Source organism: Diceros bicornis, chromosome 3 (genome assembly GCF_020826845.1).
Source record: "Diceros bicornis minor isolate mBicDic1 chromosome 3, mDicBic1.mat.cur, whole genome shotgun sequence".
Classification (NCBI taxonomy): Eukaryota; Metazoa; Chordata; class Mammalia; order Perissodactyla; family Rhinocerotidae; genus Diceros; species Diceros bicornis.
Window position 1 is genome coordinate 63834679 of NC_080742.1, and position 23530 is coordinate 63858208.

Here is a 23530-nt window from a genome sequence, read left to right on the forward strand (position 1 = left end):
TCTTTTGTCACTTAACACTAGATAGCTGGAATATATTTTAGAAATAGCATTATTTATGAAATCATCTTATTTCATGACTGTATAATACTCTGATGTGCTGATAACCAAAAATGATTAAACTATTCCTGTATTGGCATTTATGTTGTTTCACAGACATGGAATTCATAGCAAGTTGTTAGAAGTCACAGCATAGTTATCCATAGCAAGGAACAACTCAGTGCATAAAGCGTTTTGTTGCTATTGGTTTTTTTTTCATGTAAACTTTGAGAAGTGGGATTACCGATTCAAACTCCTGCTAACACCTGTCATATCAGGCAATACAGCATAGTGGCTAACAGGGCAGGCTCTGGGTAAGACTTCTCGGGTTCCAATCCTAGCGCCAACATTTCCTGTGTGACCTTAGACAAGTTACTTAACCTCTCTATGACTCAGTTTCCTGTGAAATATGAGTGATAATTGAATCTTCTCTCATGGTAGTGTCACGAGGATTAAATGACAACACATGGCAAGCTCCTAGAACTACGCTTGGCATATAGCAAGTGTGCCACAAATGCTATTTTATATACATATATATTATTTTCCAAAAGGATCATGTTAATATTCAGTACAACCAGTAAGGTAATGCATATCAGTTTTACTGCAACTTTGTCACCAAAAGGCATTAACACTTGCTTTGGTGATTCTTATTTACTTAGTAGGTATCCAATGATATCTTAGCACACATTTTTTTTTAATGCCAGAGAGTAAAACAGTTGTTCCTTAAGCTAATTTAAATTGCTTAAATGAAAACAGGCTTGGGGAACTTTACTTGTTTATTCCTTAGTATTATATATACTTTGGCCAAAGAAGCTTACCGGCTCAGTTTTTTAAGAAAACAAGTTGCTTTGTTTCTTCTAATAGTGATCAGCAACATGAAAAAAGGTAGAAAAGAATGGTGAGTGGTAATCCTACGATTGTCAATATACCTCATTAGATTCATTATATTTATTCTTCTGTTATAGTGGCCAGAGATCATTGCCAAAGGAAATTATATAGAAGAATCCAAAACTGGTCATTATGCAGTTGATCCCAGTTCTTGTCAAAAGGATCCTAGTAGAAAGACACACATGAACTTAAAGAGACAACTTATACACTGTATGTGATGGCTTTGGATGTTTGTTCTATCTTTAATGAGAAATATTATATATAAAGACAGACTTTGATTTACATTGAAGGAAAAAAGTATGATTATTAAATTCTAAGTCAAATAAACACAAACATCTGACTGTTAAAAAAAAAAACAAATAACGTCATGAATGAACTTAAGCAGAAACGCAACAAGGTCTGAGTTCTAGTCCTTCCTATGTCACAAATGTGGTATCTAGAGCAGTGCTTTTCAAACTGTGGGTCAGGACCCATTAATGAGTTATTAAGTCAAGTTTGTGATGAGCATTTTTTTTTTTTAATGTAAAAGAATAGAACACCACACAGACTACGGGCAAATACTGTTTTACTTATACATGTGTGGGGTGATGCTGGTGGTGTTTATATATATATTAAGTCAGGAAATTAAATATATTTCCTATTATGGGTGATAGTCAAACAAGATTAAAAGGCACTGATCCAAAGTAAGTTACTTAACCTCTATGAAGTTGTTTCCTCATCTCTTAAATGGACATTATGATTCTAATTCTGAGAGTAGATTCAAATAAAATAATTTCACAACATGTTTTTCAGCTATAAAACACTGTATTATTATGTTACAGTTACAGCATTTTGGCTGAGTTTTCTTAGAGTTTAATGTTTCTCTGCCATATATGCTCACAGCATAAAGTCACTATGCTAGAAACTTGGACATACTATATCAAAGATAATTCTAAAAATGTAGTCTCCTAAAGCGAGCTAGAGGCAGGAAAACCTAAAGGTTCTTGAAATTTTTATAATCTCCTTTGTAGTATCTACCACACAGCCTCTGGGAAAACCCCAAGACTAGAGAGGAAAGGCAGCATTTCTGTGTTACTGTGGGGGCCTCGTGAAAGAATCATCGCTTAGGAGAATGACCCAAAGAGGGAAACATGTTTATAGGCTATTCCCACAGGAGGCCAGATCAAGACCATCAGCCGCCATCCCGCTGTCTGCACAGCCCTTCAATGGTACTTTACTTGGAGATATAAATCACTCCTTTTCTTCCCACTTAAAGTTTAGAATCTTGTGTCAGGCTTGAAACGTAAGGCCACAAACAATTCCAGGCAGCACATCATTATTTAGCTATATGTGTTATCTGGACACATGGTATCACAAATAGAAAACATTTTAAGATGCTGCTAGCTAAGAAAATGAAAACTGCTAAGAGGAAAGGTACACTCCCTCATAGCTCTCCACACAAGCTGCCATTAAAGCACTCTTCTGAAGGACAGGACATTCCAAAGATCCTATAGACACAAGAGAAGGTACCTCTTTCCCTAAAATGGACAGCCCTTTAAAAAGAAATGGGATTGGGGCCGGCCCCGTGGTGCAAGCGGTTAAGTGTGCGCACTCCGCTGTGGCGGCCCGGGGTTCGCCAGTTCGGATCCTGGGCGCGCACCGAAGCATCGCCTGTCAAGCCATGCTGTGGCAGCATTCCATATAAAGTGGAGGAAGATGGGCGTGGATGTTAGCCCAGGGCCAGTCTTCCTCAGCAAAAAGAGGATTGGCAGATGTTAGCTCAGGGCCCATCTTCCTCACAAAAAATTTAAAAAATAAAAAAATAAATAAATAGGGCCGGCCCTGTGGCTTAGCGGTCAAGTGTGTGCACTCCGCTGCTGGTGGCCCGGGTTGGGATCCCCAGCGTGCACCAACGCACCACTTCTCCGGCCATGCTGAGGCCGCATCCCACATACAGCAACTAGAAGGATGTGCAGCTATGACATACAACTATCTACTGGGGCTTTGGGGGGAAATAAATAAATAAATAAAATCTTTAAAAAATAAATAAATAAAAAGGAATGGGATTCCTCCTTGGATGAGTTCCAAAACCACTTCTAGAGAAATGGAGGAAAGGAATATTTGTGAGGACTCAGTGATACCCTAAGACTTCATTTTTAAATGACACTCGTGACCTTCAGATCAGCTTGTTCTGAGGTTTGTTTCTTGTAAGGCTCATGGATTTTTTGCACTGATCAATCCAGCCCATATTCTCTCTCTAAGCTTAAACAGGCTCACACATGTAAAACATCTGGCCGAGGTTGAGAGGTGCAGCTTGCAACTCAGGAAGACTCACCGGCTCACCTGGGAACACTGTGCATAAATGCCTACCGAACAAAGGAACACAGAAACATATCCGCAATGGGCTTAACTTTCTCTGTGACACTTGAAGGGAGGGGAGGGAGTATGACAGATGAGGGCAAGCAGGAGGCAGACAGAGATCGTGAGGACATCTGTGAGGGGGCGATCAACAATGCTGCAGTCACTGCCCATGGAGTTCCTACTGGAGAGAGAATCAAACAGATCGAAAAAGTAAGCAACCAGCATCTCGGTTCTGGCAGCTTGCCAGGTAGCTTTTGCTTACCTCTGATCTTGCTTAAGAGCTATGTGGGATGTGTCACAGCAAAAGTGTCCCTCTCATAATAAACTCTACAAGTGAAGATGTTTTTCTAACCAACGGATGCATTTGTTTGGAAGAGCTCTACAGAATCAGAACCCTGGATATCATTTGATCCAGAGGCTGAGACCCAGAAAGGTTAAGTGATTTACCTAAGGTCACACAGCTGGCAGCAGTGTCTAGACTAGGATCAAGAGCTAGGCAGAATCTCCCAAGATAAAATATGCCTATTATTGTGCCTACTAACATGTTTTAAAGAGACAAAGTTCCCTACCCCTCTGGACTATAGTTTTATCAGTATACCTTTCTAATTCCCTAGAATCAGAACACTTAGGTATACGACTAAGTATGTAACGGTTTAAGACCATTCACCAATTAAATGAAGAAGACAGTGCCTACACATCAAGTTTGAAAAGGAATTTCTATCTCTAATATACCTTACTATAGGTATGAAATCTAAGTAATTTTACCCATGTTTATAGTATGTGGCTTGAAACTGAAACAAAAAGATGTAAAGACATAATTATCTCATACATAATTGATAGTAGATAGGAAGTATCATTGTAGAAATATACAATTTGTACTGAAACTTCAGGTATTCCAAAGTTACAAAGACCGATTTATTTCAAAGAATGAGGAAACCAAATTACTACTATATCTGATATCAGCCAAACATTTGGGCCCATAAAGTATCTTTTCTGTAGTATTTACAAAAACTCGATGAGAAAAGCACACACACTAACCAAGGTTAAAAAAAAATAACAACTTGCAGCATAGGTAGCTACAAATAGTGCTCTCCATGGTGAGAAATAAAGTCCATATAATTTTCACAACACACACACACCTAACAGATGGATTCTAAAAAACAGCTAAGCATTCCATAAGCCAAATGCTCAAAAAGTAATAAAAGATGATTAACATTCCTGTGTACGTGATATTGTATAAATGAGTACAACACACCCCTCTGTGCTCCCCCCTTTCATCTCACTCAACCTCCTTTTTCCAAACATGTGCTCACCCTTCCACCTCCCTCTACTCTGCAACCAAATCACAACCACCCAAAAGCGAGGTGTCTGCTGCAGCCCAAAACACTTGACTGATAATATCCGGTTTGCCATTCCAGGAAATCCCAGAGTGGGTTTTAACCCTCTGCCCACAGCTTGTAAAGAAAGGCGAGAGAAGAACTAATCGATACTAGCACCCCAACTGTGACCTGGCACATAAAGAAATCAAAAAAATAAACCCCATTCCATAATCTGTATAATTTAACACTTGGAAGAAAACAACATCTGGGATTGACTCCAAGCGGGACACTGTTCCTGGATGGGTCTGGGCTTCCTGCATTGTTAAATCCGGTGACAAGGGGACCCTCTGCTTCCTCACTGGTTCGGCAAAGGCAATGTCTTTACCTAACAAGGATTAATCTACCCCCAAAAAGGGGAGAGTGAGGAGAGGAAAAGAACAACCACTACCATCTACTCCTTGCCAGTAGAGTGCCTAGCAAAGGTTCCCCTTACACTTTGAAGAGAAGGAAGGCTGGAAACCCTTCTCAAAGGTGGGTCCAGAACAAACTATTGTCTTGCTAACCAGTCACAATCTAGAATGGAAGCTAATGTAAAATATGGAAAGGACTTTGTTTAATCAATCATACAGTCCTTTCAGTGAACTCCAAAGTCCTATCCCTAGGACAAGTTGGAAAATAAAAAAATCCTCTTGACTATGACTCCCTGGAAAGGCTTTCTACATTTTTTAAATTACAGGGAAATGAATTTAGAACATAAGCAGATACCTACATATCGTCTAAATCACTAGATCTGTACCCAATTTTTTTTAAAAAGCAGCAAATCGGGAGGACAGGACATTACAGAAAATAAAGACTTAGTAAAATCCATAATGCTTTCTCTCTGTTAAACCTTCTGAGAGGTTATAATTACATTTGGCCGCTGCAGGCTTGTCAGAGAGCCTGGCTTCTTAATACACAACCCTAAAAGGAGTAACTGTCAAGGGGCGACCCAGCTGAAATCAAACAACAAAAACGGGAACTGTAATCGGCCTGAAATGGGAGGAGGAAAAGGAAGGGAGACTCCTGTATTCATCAGTCAACATTAATGTCCTTTGTTGTTCACCTTTGCACAGAACAGCGAGCGCTACCCTGTGCCTTTTCCTCCGAACGCCAGTATCAGGGTAGTCCTTTCCTAAAAACTGTCTCCTTGCCTCGAAGACCCAGGCTTTCCAATCCCCCTCCCCATTACCACTCCACAGCCGTCCGCCACCGCCACCCCCACCACGCTCACCCTGGGCAGAGAAGGTGGCCAGAAGTAAAAACATTGCTGAAATACCCGTTCCCCTCCAAAGAGCAAAGCGGCGCAGATGTTGAAATTTACCAACCGCCCCCCCATCCCCGGTCCCTCAACACACACACCCCATAAACCCGGGATCGGAGGGAGAAGGGAGGCTCGGGCCGGGCTCCGTCTGTCAGAGCGGCTCTTTTGAGGGCTGTGCCACATTCCGCACTCCGGGAATGTTGATGGGAGCCAGAGAAAAGGTTTTGCGCCTCCCTTCTGTTTTGGGGGTGTTCCCCCTGCGCGGTTGTTGTTGTCTCCCTCTCCACCCTCGGAAATCGTTGCAGTCCATTGCCGTCACCCCGCCGCTTTGGAGAAGAAGGACGAAGGAGCAGAAGAACGCCGTTCGCCCTCCTCTCCCAACTTGACACACACACGCCCCGTCGCCGCTCCAAACTCCGCAGGCAGAGCCCCGAGCGGGCGGGCTGGCGGCGCGCTTCCCCCAGACGTCCCGGCACTCCTGGAGCCGGTGCGGGGAGCGCCCATCCGGCCGTGAGGGGCGACACCCCGGCGCGCGCCCCTCTGCTCGGAGCTGGCTCGGGAAAGCCCGAACCCGCAGCGCGATGCCAGGATTAGGCATTTACAGCCCGGCGGAGGGAGAGGGACGCGGGGGCAAGGACGCGAAATGCGCACCCGCTCCGGCCAGAGCGGAATAAAAGTTCGCCCCGCGAAGACTTACCCACGCCGTATTTCTCGTGCTCCGTAGGTATCCACATGGCTAAAGCGGGCTCCCGGGTCTCCGGGCTTTGTAATCCCCGCGCCCCTTCTCCGGCTCACAACAATGCACACTCCCGAGGAGCGGCTGCAGCGCTGGAGCCCGGCGGCTCCGCGCGGGCTGCGCACTCTGGGCAGGGTCTGCACTGGAGGCTCCCGAGCCCGGCGTTGACACTGCGCGGCCAAGGCTGCGCCGCCCGCCGCTTTCCAGGCGGCAGCTGCTCACAGTCCTCCGACGCGCTCCCGGGGACCCGGCGGCGCAGTCATTGTTCTGATTCACTGAACTAAGCGAACGCGCCGGGGCACTCTCGGGCGCTCCCCCGCCCGCCAGCGCCTCCTCCAGCCCTCCCTGCCCAGCGCCCCCGCGGCACGCTGGGAATTGTAGTTCTGGGCCTCTCCATCCAGGAAGGGGGCGTGGCAGTAGCTGTTGGGGGCGGGGATTAGGTTCCTCTCGCCACGTCCTATTGGCCCAAAGCGTGACGGCGCGACGTGGGCGTGGAGGAACCGCTGCGTTGATGGGGAGTTCTCCTCCAGTCGCGTTTCCATTGGTTCCGGACCGCACCCGCCCCGCCCCGCGTCCCTCCCTTGTCTTTTCGCCCGCGTAATGGCTGCTGCCGAGACCCAGGGGGCTGCTACCCGAGGGGAGGAGGACAGTGATGGCAGCCGTAGCGGAGCCGGGGATGTCAGTTATGAGGGTGAGTACGGTGCCCCTGAGGTGCAGGTGGTTTGTCTTCCTTTCTCTAGGACGAGAACTGCAGCTGACCGCTGGGCGGACCCCGAGAGCCTTCCAGCTGGGCGAAAGGGGGCCGCAGGCGGGGACCACTGGGACGGGGTGAGGTCGGAGGCGGCTACTTGGGGGGGGCTGTCAGGGAAAAGAAGAGAATATGGGTTGGAATGACCTTCCCCGCAGCCAGGGAAGTTCCTTGGGCCTTTGTGTTCCGTTTGGAGCTCTCAGCTTCGCGCTTGCTCTCGAGTGGGTGTGGGTCAAGTCAGGTTCGTGCACGTGTGATTATAACTCTGGGATTAGCAGCTCTTTTTCCTCGAAATGCCCTTCCTCGCCTCGGTTTGCTTGGTTTGGCCTCGGGAGATATGTTTTATTTGGGTTCGGGCGGATTTCCAGTTGCAGACTGGTCACTGCTCTGCACTCTACAGATTTGTTCAGTTGCTGGCGAGAGCGGCCTCTGAAGGGCAAGTGTGCGCGTGCCTCTCACAGCCTCCTCTGTCGCTTGTTGACTGCCCCGGGCGTTCTCCAGGATTGAACGTGGAGCCTGGGAAGTCTTCTCAGGCCGGGGCCTTATGGCAAGAGGAAAGGAAGTGTTTTGCACTTGTGGCTTCAGAGAAAAATTTGAAGGGGGTTATGAAAATCATCACAGTTACTTTGGCTCTACTTGACTTTCGAGTTGTCCTCTGATCCACTGTAGAGATCAAAAACCAAACTTTGAAAGCTGCAGGAAGGTTGTCTTTAGGATTCCTAGCCCCATTCTCTTACCTTTAGTCTATCCCCCGCCTTCTTTTTTTTTTTTGCTTTGATATGTCATTTAGCACGGCAAGTTGTCTTTTTCTGATGGGCTTAAATTTGGTTCTTAGTCCTTCTTGAGGGTTTTTGTTTGGTTTTTTGGTTTCTTTGTTTCCGCTTTCTTGGTTAAATGGACATTTAGTCTTAAATTTTCATCTCAGCAGCACAGAGATGAAGTGTAATTTCTTCCCACTTCCCGTCAATGGAATGCCCTAGCCCTGAAATTATTTCAATACCTCTACCAAAGAAATCTTTGGTAGGCTCCTGAGTTAAATCTTGAGTTATACCCACACTCTAGACAGTTCATTATTGGGTTGGCCGTATAGTCAGCTCTTAGGTGATGGTAACAGACTACAGTATTAAGGTTTTCCAGATTCTCAGAGTTCCAGAGGGCTGAGTTTAAAAATCTAGAGATGGAATCTTTGGTGAATTTATCTCACACATTAACTCATAAAAAAGAAAATTGGGTATGCCTTTCAAAAACATTGTAAAACATTTAAAAATCTTTAGTTATTTTAAAATTATAAAAGTTTTCATTATAAACATTTCAAACTGGTCAGAGGTGTGTAAGGTAAAAAAAATGAAAATTCCTTCACCACACAGTCCTACTCCGCAAGTAACAAGTGGTAAGGGTTTGGTGGGTGCTCTTTCTGACATTCCTGTATGACACACATCTGTATGGTTTTGATTTCTTAAAAAGAAAACAAAAAGGGTTTATTCTATGTATGCTCAAAGATCTGCGACCTTTTTTCTCCCAGTGATGTGTTGTAGACACTCTTCCATGTCAATACATTTGTTGCTTCCTTGCTTTTAAGGACTGCACCCACTGTATTCCATAATATGAACGTGCCATACTTTAGCCATTCCCCTATTAATGACCATATAGTGTGGCTTTAGTTTTTCAGTTATGTTGTAGTGAACAGCTTTGTATACAAATCCTTGACCACTGGGTGTGTATTTCTTGAGGAATTGCTGGGCCAAAGGTTACATATGTTTAAAACTTTAACAGATGTCAGATTTTCTCCTTGAAAGGTATCAGTATACATTCCCACTGGTATCATATGAGTGTCCTTTTCCCCATATCTTCACCAACTGTGAGGAAATTATTAATCCAGGTCCAATGTTTAAATGATTATTGAATTGAATTGAGTAACTGATAGAAAGCTTAATTGTAGGTTCTAATTTGTTTTCATCAAAAGTACTGAGCAGCAGTGAATTTGCAGTATCTGTAACATAAAAACATTCCTCACCCTGGCTCAGACCTGCCCAGTATTCTCACTAATTTGTAGCATTTTTGGAAGAGGTTACTGGTTGATGTTTATGTCATTCTTATAAGGTAAAGTTATCATTAAAAGTCCCCTTAATAACCTGTGTACCATTCTGAAACTTTATCCGATTTTTTTCAAAGCCTGCAAAGTGATACAAATTTTGCGTGAAGACAGTATTAAAAGTATACTCATATTTTTTGTTAAGCAGTCACTTAGGTTATCAAGTATGTCTTTCCCTGTAAAATCCTTAATTTCTTGAAAACTGCCTGTTTTAAGAGGTTTCCCTCTAGCTCTAATTAAAGTGGCAATCTGTGTGTTTAATATCCTGGGACAGAAGGGGCTAGGGAGTCTTGTTATGGAAATGCTTGCAGTTTCGTAAGATCTCTGCTAGAGCGAGTCACTGGGTGGTATGCAGGCAGGTACAGCACCTTCTCTGGGACCCGTGTTTACAGATTTCCTGAGGTGCCATCCCTCTCCAGGAAAGTTCCTGATCTTGCACAACACTGCTTTCTGTACATTTGAGCACTAACTAGGATTTCATGTTGTCCCCTAAAATTAAGAACAAGTAGTAAATAGACTCAACATTTCTTACACTTGAGGATGTGTTATTGGTATTTTTTCTTTTGCTGTTTTTCATTAGAAGGCAGTAAGATAGCACATCTATAGTTTATTATTTGGCAATACTGGTAGGAAATTTTTGTGACTGAGGTGATTTCTTCTGACAGAGTTAACCTGTGCCTCCATGCTATAATATTCTGACAGAGTCAACTTTTTTCCTTGCAAATGCATGCCTAGTAGATGATGATCTTGGTAATGCTATTTTGGATTTATAATGCTTTTCCTCAGGAGACCTTATTAACTCGTTTGTGATGTCTCTAGAAGAAATGGGGGTAGCAGGTGATGTCAGCTCCTCATTCTTGTATTTCCTATTTCAATAAATGGCATCAAACTTTAGCTGGAAACCTAGGAATCCTTGATTCCTATCTTGCCTGCAGGTCCTGAAGCTGATGGGTTATCATGGCTTATTTTTCTGTGCCTGAAGTAATCTTCTGAATCTGTTCTTTCTCTTCTTCTCATTAGCCACTATTCTGTTTCTAACCCTCACCATTTCTGCTGAATTACCTGTGTCCCCCACCCTCCAAACTGCCCTCTTGGGGACCAAAACCTTGTCCTGCATGTTTTTGTCTGCCTGAGTCTGTTCTTGGCACATTGCCAGTGTTTAATAACTGACCAGAACTGAATTCTAGCCTGGATGATTGCAAAAGCTTCCTAATGACACTGACTCTTGATTTTCCCCCCTTTAATCCACATTCTAAAATGCAAATGTATTCATGGGTCTTCGTTTCAAAACTTCAGTGTAACTCTAATGCATGTATAGTTAGATCCAAATTCTGCATGTGACATTTAAGGTTCTAACTTACTTTCCCAGCCTCATCTTCAGTCACTCTGCTTCCCTTCCCGAATCTCCATTATCACACTTACATTATCAGACTCGAGTGATTTGTTGGCAGCTTTGTCTACCCCAGTAGACTGTGAACTTCTTGAGGGCAAGAGTTGTCTTATTTCACTTTCATACATCCAGTGCTTATCAGAGCTGTGTGTAGTAAACACCCTGTAACAGTTTAATGGTTAGAATCTGTTTGAAATTTATTCAAAGTACTTAGAATGGCAGCTGTTTTAAGCAGAGGAATTGAAATAGAATAAAAAACTGAGTAGGTATTTTATGCTTGTGAAAGTTATGCATACCAATTGGAAAATACAGAGTATTATCATCATAGCACTTCAGCATAGTTTTTCAGTCTTTTATTAAAGTTTTAGAGCTGTTTAGATAATGATTAAATTTTTAAAAGAATACTTCAGATCTGTCCTTTATAACCTTGATCTCATAACTGAATAAACTGCTACATAGACCTTGAAATCTGTCTTCCATCATCTGTATGGCTGTCATCCAGTTTTCCACAGGTTATCATCTTATTTGCAGCATTAGTGTTTAAGTCTAGTCTCATATATTTGACATAAATAGTGGAAAGAGGACTAGACTCTATCTTGGAAAAACTGAATTTAAATTTCAATTCTAACATTTAGTAGTTGTGTAACAGGCTTATTGCACATGCTGCTACATTTATGAAAATATGGATGTAATACCTACTTTGCAGAGTTATTACGATTATTTTATTGAATTATATACTTATGAGAGCCAAGCATATTTCCTTTTATAACGTTGGACCTCAGTAAAAATTGTTGCTTTCAATAAAAATATATGCCTAATTGAACTCTAAAACTGCCTGCTCTCTGATTCTGTAGTATTCACTTAAGAAGCAATCTAAATTGTAGTGTAACCCCAGGGGAAGCTTAGGAATGTGTTGGTGATAACTGCTTAGGCTGCCCGTGTATTCCTGGAATTTGGGGGTTGTCAGAGTGTCTGTTGGTGCTCCGTACTAGTATTGCAACTATGTGCTCTGAAAGCCTTTTACATTATCTTCTATACCTTTCCTCACCCCTACCCAGTGCTGCCCCCTCAAATCCAGTTCCCAGCTCCCCACACATACACCCACACTCAGAGTCAGCAGGAAGCTCAGATGATCTTGCATATTGGGATGACCTTGCAAGGTACAGGCCGAAGGATATCATGGAAGGAAAAAAATTATTGAAACCTAGTCTTGTGGGTTTGGTGTGAGGTTCTGAAGGGGACTACTCTGGAACATCCTTTTATTTTCGTATGAAAAATACACAGGACCTCACTTATAGGATATTAGGAGGGGATATTATAATGGTGATGCTGGTGGTAGCTAACATTTGTTGAGCAGTAAAAGGTGCCAAGTACTGTTTCAAACGCTTTTACAAGTCTTATTTCATTTCATCCTCACAACATCCCTGAGGTAGATGCTCATACTATCCCCATTTTATTTACAAATGATGAAACTGATGCAAAGAGTAGCTTGCACAAGGTCACACAGTAACTGAAGAGGAACTTTTATCCTATTTACTATTATAATGATGTCTCATAGTGTCTAAATTCCATTAGATGAGGTCTGAAACAGACTTTCCTTAAACATAAATATGTTCAAAAGCTAATGTTAATGTAGAAAGGAAATATGGTATAGAGAAAAGAGAGTATGTGTACATTTTGAGGTCCGGCCAACTTAGGATCAAATCCTGATCACTTACCAGCCACAGCAAGTTAATCAACCTCTGAACTTCAATTTCTCTTCCGTAAAGTGGATAATAATCATGTCTCTCTTGCTGGAATGTTGAAATGAGGAGTGAGATGATAGGTATAGTAGCCTGGTCTTCAATAAATGGTAACTGTTATTTCAGTCGTAGATATAGGGACATCTTTGGCACGTGTGCCAGAGGTGATACAGGTGATGATTTTGAGTGCTACAACTTTAATGTGTCTTTGTCCCTTCACGACCAGGTTTCTGTTGAGGAATTTGTTAGGTACTTACAGTATCAGACACTGAATTTACATATACTTGCTGTGTTGACATAGACCTTCCATTCATGCAAAAGAATAGCGCCGCACTGCACCACACAGTCATACATTTCCCATTTTGTAAAACTGAAGATGATGTTAAGATTCATATAATAAAAATTATGCTTTCTTCTAAACATAAATCCAGGGGTATATAGAAAAAAGCAGTGTACATAAACTGCCATCTCCAGCGATTGACTCTTTAAATGCTTCTGTTAGCTGTTCTTGGAGAACTTTGTCACAGAATTAGGATTCAGTTTGCCTATGATTTACTTAATAAACTCATCAGAGTCTGAATGGATTGGCATTTCACTGACAGTAACTTAAAGAATTGCCATCTCTTGCTGAAACAATACTGACCTTATTGACCCAAAGGTGAGCAGGGCAGCTTTTTCCAGAAGTGGTGATACATTTGACTGATCTTCTGCCTCTCTCTACATCTCAGCCAATACTCTTTGTTACCAGTGGCATTTATTTGTAAGATAGCCAACTGGAGTTGGGTGCTATATTTAGGTCTAGGAACCACATAAGATTTTCTAGAATTAAACAAGACTTAACCCTTTGCTTCATTCTTGCAGGGATCAACAATTGAGAAGTGGTAGAATATTTTAAGTGATATAAGCTAACGTGGGATAATATTAGGCTTTCTCCATGTGTAGTATTTTAAATTAATCAATACATTGAGTAAGAATGTATGGAAGGAAAAACTGGATTAGGAGTCAGGAAACCTGGATTCTGATCCTGAATTTGCTGCTTTGTAGCATTGTGAACTTGGAAAAAATCAATTAACGTCTCTGAGCCTCAACTTCATCATAAAAATGCTGCAGTTAATTACCTTGTTGGTATTATTGGGAGGTTGAGTGAGGCAGGATATGTGAAAGCATTCTGTAAACCTTGACACACTATGAAAATATAGGGATGAATGATGTTGACGATAAAGGTTTATTACAAGAGGCAGTGGGGGGTCTTTGGAATTGGATAAACTGGATTTAAACGTAGCTATCAGTTAAAACCTGTGTGACCTTGAGCAAGTCATATGACCTACTGCTGCTACAAAAGTCTGGCTATGACTTTAAAATGATTACAGGCTCCCCAACTACACCTCTGCCCACAGTCTTTGAGAATAACTGCTCATCCACATTCTCAGCAACCAGTGCTTGGTAAACATTTATGCTATGTGACAATCTGATTCATTAAAGAAACTATAATTCATTTGTAAAAAAAAAAAGATTACAGACTAATCAACATGAAAGTTTGAATCAAGACATATCCCTGATTTTATAATATGTAAACCCTGTCACATATACTTTTGGATCACCTCATCTTCTGAGACAGTGCCATGTTGTGATGGCATTTGGTGTTGGTTGAACGGTGACTGTAGATTGGCTCCATGCTGGGTGCTATGTGGGGCACAAATGAAGAACCCCTGGCCTTATCCAGGGGGACATTTCAATGTAGTTGATCGGGCTTAGCATTCATATTTTACCAGAGCTAGTTGGAGAGTCCTTTCCGTTTCCGTATCACACTGTGGGAAGAAGTGGATACATTTGAATCTGTAATTTGTATGCATTGACTGGGTTGCCGAGCATAGTAAAGCTTTTAAATGTGTTTCTTTTTAAAAGAAAGGAAATGCATGGTCCTTCTCCTGGTTTCCCTAACACTGCCCTCATTTCGTGTTTTTTCTTGACAAAGATAAACCCTCCCCCAAGTAATTACAAGGCCCTGCCTTAAAAAAAATTTTTTAGTGTGTTTATCCAAAAACTTGGAGAGATTTGTGTTTTAAAAGAAAGACCTCAGAATTGTAGTTGTGGTTATTTATTTAACACAGTCTTCTGTTATGTAACAAGCTGCTATTCACCAGTAATAGCCAATTAGAAAAGAAAATATCTTGTACTGCTAATCGTAATTACCATTATAAAGCAATTAATAGCAGGAAGTGTTGCTGAACAGTAACATAACGTCAATCAAGCTATCTTTGCTAAAGGACCATACAACTAATTTCCACAAATGGAGGAGGGGAGGGAAAGGAAAGGAAGGTGAAAGAGAGCTTGAAAGCCTATTAGAATTTTTTACAAACCAGTTGATGAATGACTCTTGAAAGCTTTGTAAATATGCACCCACATGAAGGAAAGTAATGCTAATAATCAACTGGGACCTTGAGTTATTTTTCCAGCAGCAGTGATCATAGAAAGTATTGTTTAGGGGAAAGCTCAATGAACAAGGAGTCAGAAGACCTGGGTTTTAATCCCACTTCTGCTTTTGACTGACTCTCTGATGTTAGAGAAATTATTTGCACTCATGGTTAAGACTTCCTAATTTGTAAATGAGAGAATTTGCTTATATTAGCATCCTTTCTGCTGCATCTTCCAAATATCAATAAAAGAGAAGGTAGGTTTACAGCTAGGGAGCCCACATTATACATATCCCAGAATCTATGTAAAAAGAAAAAAATGTATCTGGGTAGGCCCTTAAGAATTAGTTGCACATGTGCGTGACATTAATCAAGTGTATCAAGTTAGAAAATTGGTGGAGAACCACTGCAATAGATGACTTCTAGGGTCTCTTAATCCAAGAGAGTAGGGATAGATGTTAGGATGCATCCCATCTTGCCCCATCCCCTCTTCTTTCCATTTTTTAATAAACAGTGCAAATTTGAAAGAGCTATTGATAGAACTAGACTTAGTTCATTCAAAAAATTTTATTCAGCATCTGCTATGTGCAAACTTCTGTCTCCTAGATGCTAGTGAAAACAGGATGGTTCTTGCCATCAAGGATCTTATGGCCAAATAGGGAAGATATAAGAAGTACACAAATAACTATATTACAAGGTAGAAAGTGTTGAGGACCATCAGAGTGATCAAGATTGAGTTGAGCGAGAAAGAGCTTATGTGTACCCCTGAAACTAATATAATGCTATCTGATGATCATACCTCAACCAAACAAATAAATAAATACCATCTAGTTTAAAAAAAGAGAAAGAGACTTGTCTGGCAAGTGAGTCATAATTTAACAATAACCATAGTAAAAGGGGAAAAAATTAGAGCACTAAATTAAATAAAAAGCTAGCAAAATTTGAAAAAAAAAGAAGAAAGAAGATGAAAAAAAAGAAGAAAGAAAGCTTATGCCCAGCAGGTGGTACTGAGTCTTAAAGCTGAATAAGATTTGGACATGCAGAAATAAGGAAAAGCCTTAAAGGCCTAGGCAAAGGGAGGAAGCAGTAGAAAAACTGAGCATATACAGCAAATAACAAAGCAATTCATTTTGCTTGGAGAAAATGGTAGGTAAATAGGAGCAGTGGAAAAGAAGTTTGGAAACGTAAGTTGAAGCTAGATCATATAGTCTCAGATGTTAAACCCTGACTCTACAGATTGTGGGGCTTGAAGGTTTGAGGGAAGAAAATGACAAGATCATAGTTTAATCAGGTAACAGTTGTCAGCTTACAAAAACAGAAACCAGTTTAAGAGGGTACTCATTTATTTGGGATCAAAGAATTGCAATTTGGGGAGCATAGATTCAGGTAGAAACCCAAATAGTGTCCCAATTACAGGAGAAGGGCTCAGGGTTTTTCTGGGGAAAAGGGAGGAAGATGAGGTGAGTTGTATTAAAGAAGAGTTCATTGGTGCTAGATGAGGTAAGGCTAGGTTTATACTTCATTGATTGGTTAGCTCTTTGGTCTTCAGCAAAGTCCAGTTTCATCAGTCCTTACAAATAAGATATTGTGTCCTTACTGATTTCTTGGAATGTTGGTGATTTAGTCCAGCTTGGAAGATAAAGAAAACAAGACATGCAAGGCAATTCCTCTGAAATAGCTGCCCTAGCTCTGTTTTGATATGGCTCCACACATGTCTTCTTTCACACAATGTACTGATTTGCCAAAGCAAGAGATAGTGAAGACCTGCGCTAGACTTTAATCATATGCGCTTGTTAATGAAGTCAGGTGACAGCTCAGTCCTGTAAAGAAATTCCTGAGATTAGAAAAATATGCTGGGACAGAGCAGGTTGTATATGAAGATTCTATCTTTGATAGATTGGGGTCTCCTTGGGCTCTGACATGAGGAAAGCCCAACTGACTGCAGGCAGAAAACACCATAAAGATAAGACAGGCATCAGAGTACAGACAGGTGGAGAGTTCTGGTCGTAGAGAGTGTTAAAGAAAACCAGAGCTGCGCAGTAGTTAAAGCAGTAAAAACAGATTTTATTCAGGAACTAGTGCAATAGAGGGGAAGAGACCTCAGTGTAGAACTAGATTCAGTTCCATATACAACAAGGAAAGGTGAGGATTTTTAACCAAAGAGCATTATCGAAGCGGTGGAGGTGGGGGAGATTGGGTGATAGAAAATTACTAAGAGGAAACATCAGGGGGCTTCTGCCTAAACAGACTTGACAAGATTCTTGCTGAAGTCAGGCCAGGGTGATGAGATATCTCCTGGAGGGTGGTAGAGGATGAGAAACCCCATCAGATATGGAAGGTGGGGATTTTCTCTAAACTGACTTAGCACAATTCTTGCTAAAACTGAACTATGCAGTTTTCTGCAAGGTCTAGTGGAGAAAAGGGTTCAAAGGAGCCTGACTAAAGTTTAGTCTAGGAGAGCATCTTTGTCAGTAGCAGAAACACAACCACAAGTAAACTGGATTTTAGGGACAGGACTAAAGTCATTAAAGCCTTAGAGAAACATGTTTAGAGGAACATGGATTCAGGATGAGGCATCAAGTCAGACAGCTTATGGAATCAGGGCAGCAGATTGAGGACACAATTAGTAGAAAAGGAATACAAGTCGAGGCTTGGTTCTAAGAAATTAGTCACATGCCCAGTGACTAGCATCTTAGACCCAGGTGGAGATGAGGCCAGGAAGACTGGGTTGATGCAGAATCACTGGCTTGAGGCGGTCCCCTGCTGGAGCAGAGCCAAACCACCAGTGAGCTTAGAGACCTCTGCCATGCTGATTGGTGGTATTGGCAGGGTCTTAGCTCCAGGCAACTCATTACAGTTACCCATATGGCTGCTGAACTCTTAACCCTGAGCTCATTAATCCTGAATAATCAGCCAGTTGTAATGTAATTCTCAAGTATAAGGTGATAACACCCTTTCTTTTTCATGACTCCTAGATTATGTGGAATTTGATTCCGCAGAGAATGAGTCCTGTTATTGATCTTTTTCCTTGTGAAACATCTTAGAGTTTATTGACAGAACAGATTAAATTATAATGTTAATAATTTCTCCCCTATTAATATGATATTTTTAAGTATTGGTAATTATACTCGTTTCTATAAATAGAGCACAATCCTGTTTTCCTTTCATTCCATGAAACCCAGAGTACATCCAGTCATACAAATTTACGTGTTCTTAGAGCCTAAATGAATTAAAAATGACTAAACCTTTAAGTCATGGACTGAAAAGAAATTCATTTCTTTGCTATCATGCTTTGAGATATTATCATAGAAGTTTGTGTTCTCATTTCTTTTTATTCATCCATGTGATTGAAGTAGGTAGGGCTAATGTAAATTTAGTATGCTGTTTATGTTTTTAAGGACAGTATTCCAGGACTCCATAGAATTATAAGACAGAAAAGTATAATACCTTTTTTTACACAAAGGGGGTTCGTAATCAAATAATTTGCAAATACTGAGTTAAATAAAGTTACATAACTTCCTTATGTCAGAACTTTAGTATGCTAATTTTTGTGACTGTCCAAGAGATAAATATTATATTGCAGTTTCCCAAATATTTGACTCCACTACCTTTTTCTCAAATAGCACCTATTAACGTTTCATGGGATGCTAGTGTTCCATGGAATTTGATTTGGGAAATGCTAATCAGGGTCATCTTCCCCTTAAACAGATCATATTTATTAAGAGCTTAGATAATCCCAAACAGTTCCATCTATAAACATCTTCAAGAAGAGATTGTTCACCCTGTGTCTAGAATAATAACCATTGTCATTCATCTTTATAGCTTTCCTATTTTACTTCGTGCCCTTAGTGGAGTAAAAAGTAAGTGTAGACTATTAAGCAGAGGGTAAAAACAACAAACATAACCATTTGTTCTGTCTCAGGGAGATGTGACATCCTCTAAGGAGCATTTTCCCCCATTGTATCTAGAAAGCCATAGTTCTTTTGAAAATGTCGAAGGTAGCCTTGAAATAAATAGTTGTATAAACAAAACCTACCCTTTAGCACAATACAACATTTACTCTTCAAATTGGTGTCTTTTTTTTTTATTTTATTGTCCCTTCCTTGGTACATTTGAATTAAGATTTGAATATTGAACAATAGAAGAAGTGTTCCTAAGTATCCAGTTTCTGACCTGCTGTTCCAGAGCACTCAAGCCTATGCTTCTTATTAAGTCAGGTAACCATAGTTATTTAATGCATTATTTAAGGTTATAAAAATTTAATTCACCTTCCTCTATCAGCTTTCATTGACTTCAAGAATGTAGGTTAGTTGTGATTTTTTTTAATTGCCTGTGTGTGGCATCATTGTCAGAAATGTCAATTTCTGAATTACCGTTTGTTAGTAAAATGATGAATCCAGGCATCTCTTTGATGTAAAATCCACAACTAGTGTGATATAGAGGAATTTTTTAGTGAAAGGCTTTTTTAAACAGCTTAGAAATGATTCATGGGACCATTGTTATTCACATCTAGTTAGCAGTATTCAGAGCCAATTGGCAAGTCTCCATGTCTTCAGGATTCTCACTTACATTAAATGTGGTTCCAAAGTAGACTGATTTAGGCAAGCAGCTTATAAGTGAGGCAACTGGATTGCTCTCTTTATCTTGTCATCTTTTTCTGAAATTACGTTTGGTGATATCCCTTGTGACGATATATTAATGAATCAGATTCTGAATTTATCTTATTTATGGATAGTTATCAAAAATAATTATAGCATTATTAATATTAGCTGATCCTTGGTCCTGCTGTGCAATTCATACATACTTGTGTAAACACACAAACATATTTTCGTATACTTAATAGGCAACATCTTTTGTTTGTTATATCCTTCATAAGTTGTACTTTGTAAATGTTGTAACCCTCATAAATATACACCTCTTCCCTTTCTCTTTCTGGTTGTCATACTCATAGTATGACATACTCATACTCATTCAAATCTTAGCTTAAATGTCACTTTTTATGTGAAGCCATTCCTGAACCATAGGCTGAATAAGCTACACACTTTGTAGCCTTAATTGTATTATACTATATAGTTATCTAGGAGAATCCCATTACCTGCTGTAGAAAGAAATTTTAATTCTAGTCGTTCAACTAATATATACTGTATTAGTTTCCGAAGGCTGCCCATAACAAATTACCACAAACTAGGTGGCTTAAAACAACAGAAACTTATTCTCTCACAGTTCTGAAGGCTAGAAGTCCAAAATCAAGATGTCAGCAGGACCACACTCTCCAAAGGCTCTAGGGAAGAATCCTTCCTTACCTCTTCCTTGGTTTGTGGCAGCATAATTCCGATCTCTGCCTCCGTCTTCATGTAGCCTTCTCCCCTGTTTGTCTTCTCCTTTTCTGTCTCTTATAAGGACTTCAGTCATTGGATTTAGGGCCCCCCCTAATCCAGGATGATATCATCTGAAGATAATTTAATTACATCTGCAAAGATCCTTATTCCACATAAAGTCGTATTCTAAGATTCCAGGTACTGTATCTCTTGTGGGTCCCCACTCAATCCACTACATATGTTGAAGATATTCCCTTATTTCCAGATAGTCTTCTTTCCAGTCTGGCCAAGGGATGTGTGCACAGGTGAGTGCATGTTTTTATGTGAGTTGAGGTGGGGATTGGTCTTTTTTTTTTCTTATTTGAGCTTTCCAAAGCAGATGGTGCCTGCTGCTTGACTTTATGGACATTGGGACGTATGCATTGACCTTATTGTTCTCAGAAATATTAAATTCTTTCCACAAAGTCAGCACTGAGGATTTGGATAAGGCTTATTAAAAATGTGTAGTCTTTTATACTGGGGCTTTTCCATCACTGTTGTTTTCTACTTTACTTTTCTTTTGTTGTTTTAGGTACTCAGATTGTACGTAACACGTGCTGAGTTCTTTTGCCAGTTGATTGATAGCTATAGGTGTATCCTTTGTGCTTATAGCCCCTGAAATTTGGCCTTTTCAAGATTGAGAGCATAGTGTGGTGCAAAGAACACTGCACTTGTAGACAGAAGAATCTGGTTTGCATATTAGTTGTGTGACCTTAAATCACGCTCCCTGAACCCTGTTTTCTCATAACTAAGACAGAAATAATAATCTTTCTTATCTTGCAGGTAATAGTAAGATATTTAGGAGATGTTTTTATAAAAAGTACAAGGTTATACGTATAAATTAAGAAGTGATATATTAATATCCCGCATGAAGTGACCGTCTGTAGATTTACTGATCAGTTGTTTTCTATCCTGACTATGTAGTATGACTAGCCTCTTCCCCCTTTAAACTGTAAGTCATTTATCATTTAATCTAAATATCTATAAAATATTTGATTTGTGAGTCACATAGGCATAAGTCACTTTGGGAAATGTTTTAAAAGGACAAGACATAGTTTCTGTCTTCTTTGAGCTTATAGTCTAATTGGAGAAGATACACACATACCAGTAACTAGGTTAAGCTCTGAGTAAATGGATAGAGAAATGGATAGGGAAAATATTGCTTGAGGGCCGGCCCCTTGGCGTAGCGGTTAAGTGCACGCGCTCCGCTGCTGGTGGCCCGGGTTCGGATCCCGGCGAGCACCAACGCACCGCTTCTCTGGCCATGCTGAGGCCACGTCCCACATACAGCAACTAGAAGGATGTGCAACTATGACATACAACTATCTACTGGGGCCTTGGGGTAAAAAAAAAGGAGGAGGATTGGCAATAGATGTTAGCTCAGAGCCGGTCTTCCTCAGCAAAAAGAGGAGGATTAGCATGGATGTTAGCTCAGGGCTGATCTTCCTCACAAAAAAAAAAAGAAGAAAGAAAGAAAATATTGCTTGAAAGGGATGATCTTAGTTGCCTTCATGGAAGAAGTAGGAGAGACCAGAGGACTAGGAAAGACTCCAACAGGCATGTAGATGGATACAGATGAGCCTAGAGTAACAGCTTGTATAAAAACAATGCAAAAAAAAGAGCCAGCTTTCATCCAGGGACATTTCAGAAACTCTGCTCAAAGCTTCAGCCAGAGAGAAGTAGGGGGAGATAAAATGAAATAAAAGACTACTTCTATAACCATCTTATAAGAACCAAGAAACTGCCCAGTGCTCAAGCTCTTATTTATGTGGATGTGGATGCTTCACAGATTTGGGTCTTTGTTCTCCATCAAGCCAAATGGTCTCTAAAAGCAATTAGTAGGAGTGAGTAGAATCTCCCCAATTAAAATAAGAGAACACACAGGCAATTCTCCTTAGAGATTAAAAAGGACTTTGATTATCTCAGGCTCTTGAGTTTCAGCAAGCATTTATTGAGCACTAATTATGTACTAAGTCCTGAAGTCTCCAAAAAGAACAAGTTCCTGCCCTGAAGGTGCCACTTGTCTAGTAGAAGAAAATATTGTGGAAGTGCAATAAAAAAAGCACACTAAAACAGGGAGGTAACTCTGTCTTCTGTGCTTCTAACCTATCTGGGAGGTTAAGATAGGCTTCAGGAGGAGGTGATAACTGGCAGAGGTCTTTGCCAGGTGGTCAGGGGTGGGGTAGGCCTTCTTGGTAGAGGAAGCTGCATAAGGAAAGGCTTGAAGATGTCGGTTATTATCAAAGCCTCAAATGACACGGTGGAGGAGGAGACAAGGCTAGAGAAGAGGGCAAGGGCTGTATTAAGAAGGAGCTTGTGGGCCATGCAAAAGGAAGTGAATTATCTCCTACATGATGAGGAGTGTTTTAGGTGGGTGAGTGTAATATGAATCAGATTTACCGGAGAGAAACAGCCTGTGGCAGTCCTAATGTGAAGATGCATACAGAGGCAGAGCAGGTAGTTCAGAGATTCTTGGTAATAGAGCATGTTCCTTATGCAGGCCAAACTGGATGCCAAGCTAAATAAGTCTTACTAAAATGTGTAAACCAGCATGTAACCTTCCAGCTCAAAAACCAGCTATGATTTCTCTATGCCAATAGGAAAAAGCCCAAAATGAAAGCATATCTCATTCAGGACTCCTCATTGCCTGGCCCCACTAATTTAATCTCCTGCTGCTTCTCAACCTCAGAAATAGCTGAGGGTTTTCTTTTTCTCCCTTACTTGTAACCACTCCTCAGGATTAAGTTCTACATTAAAGGAATAATCTAAGAGGCACAGGTGGAGGAGTTACGCCCATTCATTGAGTGCTCACTTGACTTTGTCATATGGAAATCTGCACTTTCAAATTTTATTTTCTAGATGAAAGTAAATTTTTTAAGCTTATGTTTTTCTTAATTATTTCTAAGAAATTTCACAGTTGATATCTTTTCCATAATTAAAAATGGCCATATACCCCTGCAATTCTGTATTTTTGTTTTGATCCATGACAAGTTTTAGCAGATACTCCTAATTAAGCTCCAGATTTTGTACAAATCTAAGAATTTTCAAACAAGACCCCACATCATTTGGGAGGCAGAGTGATTGTGTGTCTTTAAAATTATATACGAGTTTGTGTGTATAGGAAAAAACTATTTTAAAGTGTTGATGTGTTAATTGGAGTGAAGTTTA

At 40.6% G+C, this 23530-nt stretch overlaps 2 protein-coding genes across 7 annotated transcripts in view; one reads left to right on the forward strand and one right to left on the reverse strand.

Annotated features, from left to right (window-relative positions):
• DOCK4 (dedicator of cytokinesis 4) overlaps positions 1-6899 on the reverse strand; it is a 435612-nt gene extending 428713 nt beyond the window's left edge. For 5 of the 6 annotated variants that reach the window (XM_058528497.1, XM_058528508.1, XM_058528478.1 and 2 more), the window contains exon 1: positions 6581-6899. In XM_058528497.1, the coding sequence (XP_058384480.1) occupies positions 6581-6617 (37 nt within the window). In that variant the 5' untranslated portion in view covers positions 6618-6899. The remainder of the gene's footprint in view (positions 1-6580) is intronic. The other variant, XM_058528487.1, reaches the window with a different exon arrangement.
• Positions 6900-7206: 307 nt separating this feature from the next.
• Positions 7207-23530, forward strand: part of ZNF277 (zinc finger protein 277) — a 123343-nt gene continuing 107019 nt past the window's right edge. Inside the window, exon 1 of the mRNA XM_058528544.1 lies at positions 7207-7310. Coding sequence (XP_058384527.1) covers positions 7220-7310 — 91 coding nt within the window. The 5' untranslated portion in view covers positions 7207-7219. The remainder of the gene's footprint in view (positions 7311-23530) is intronic.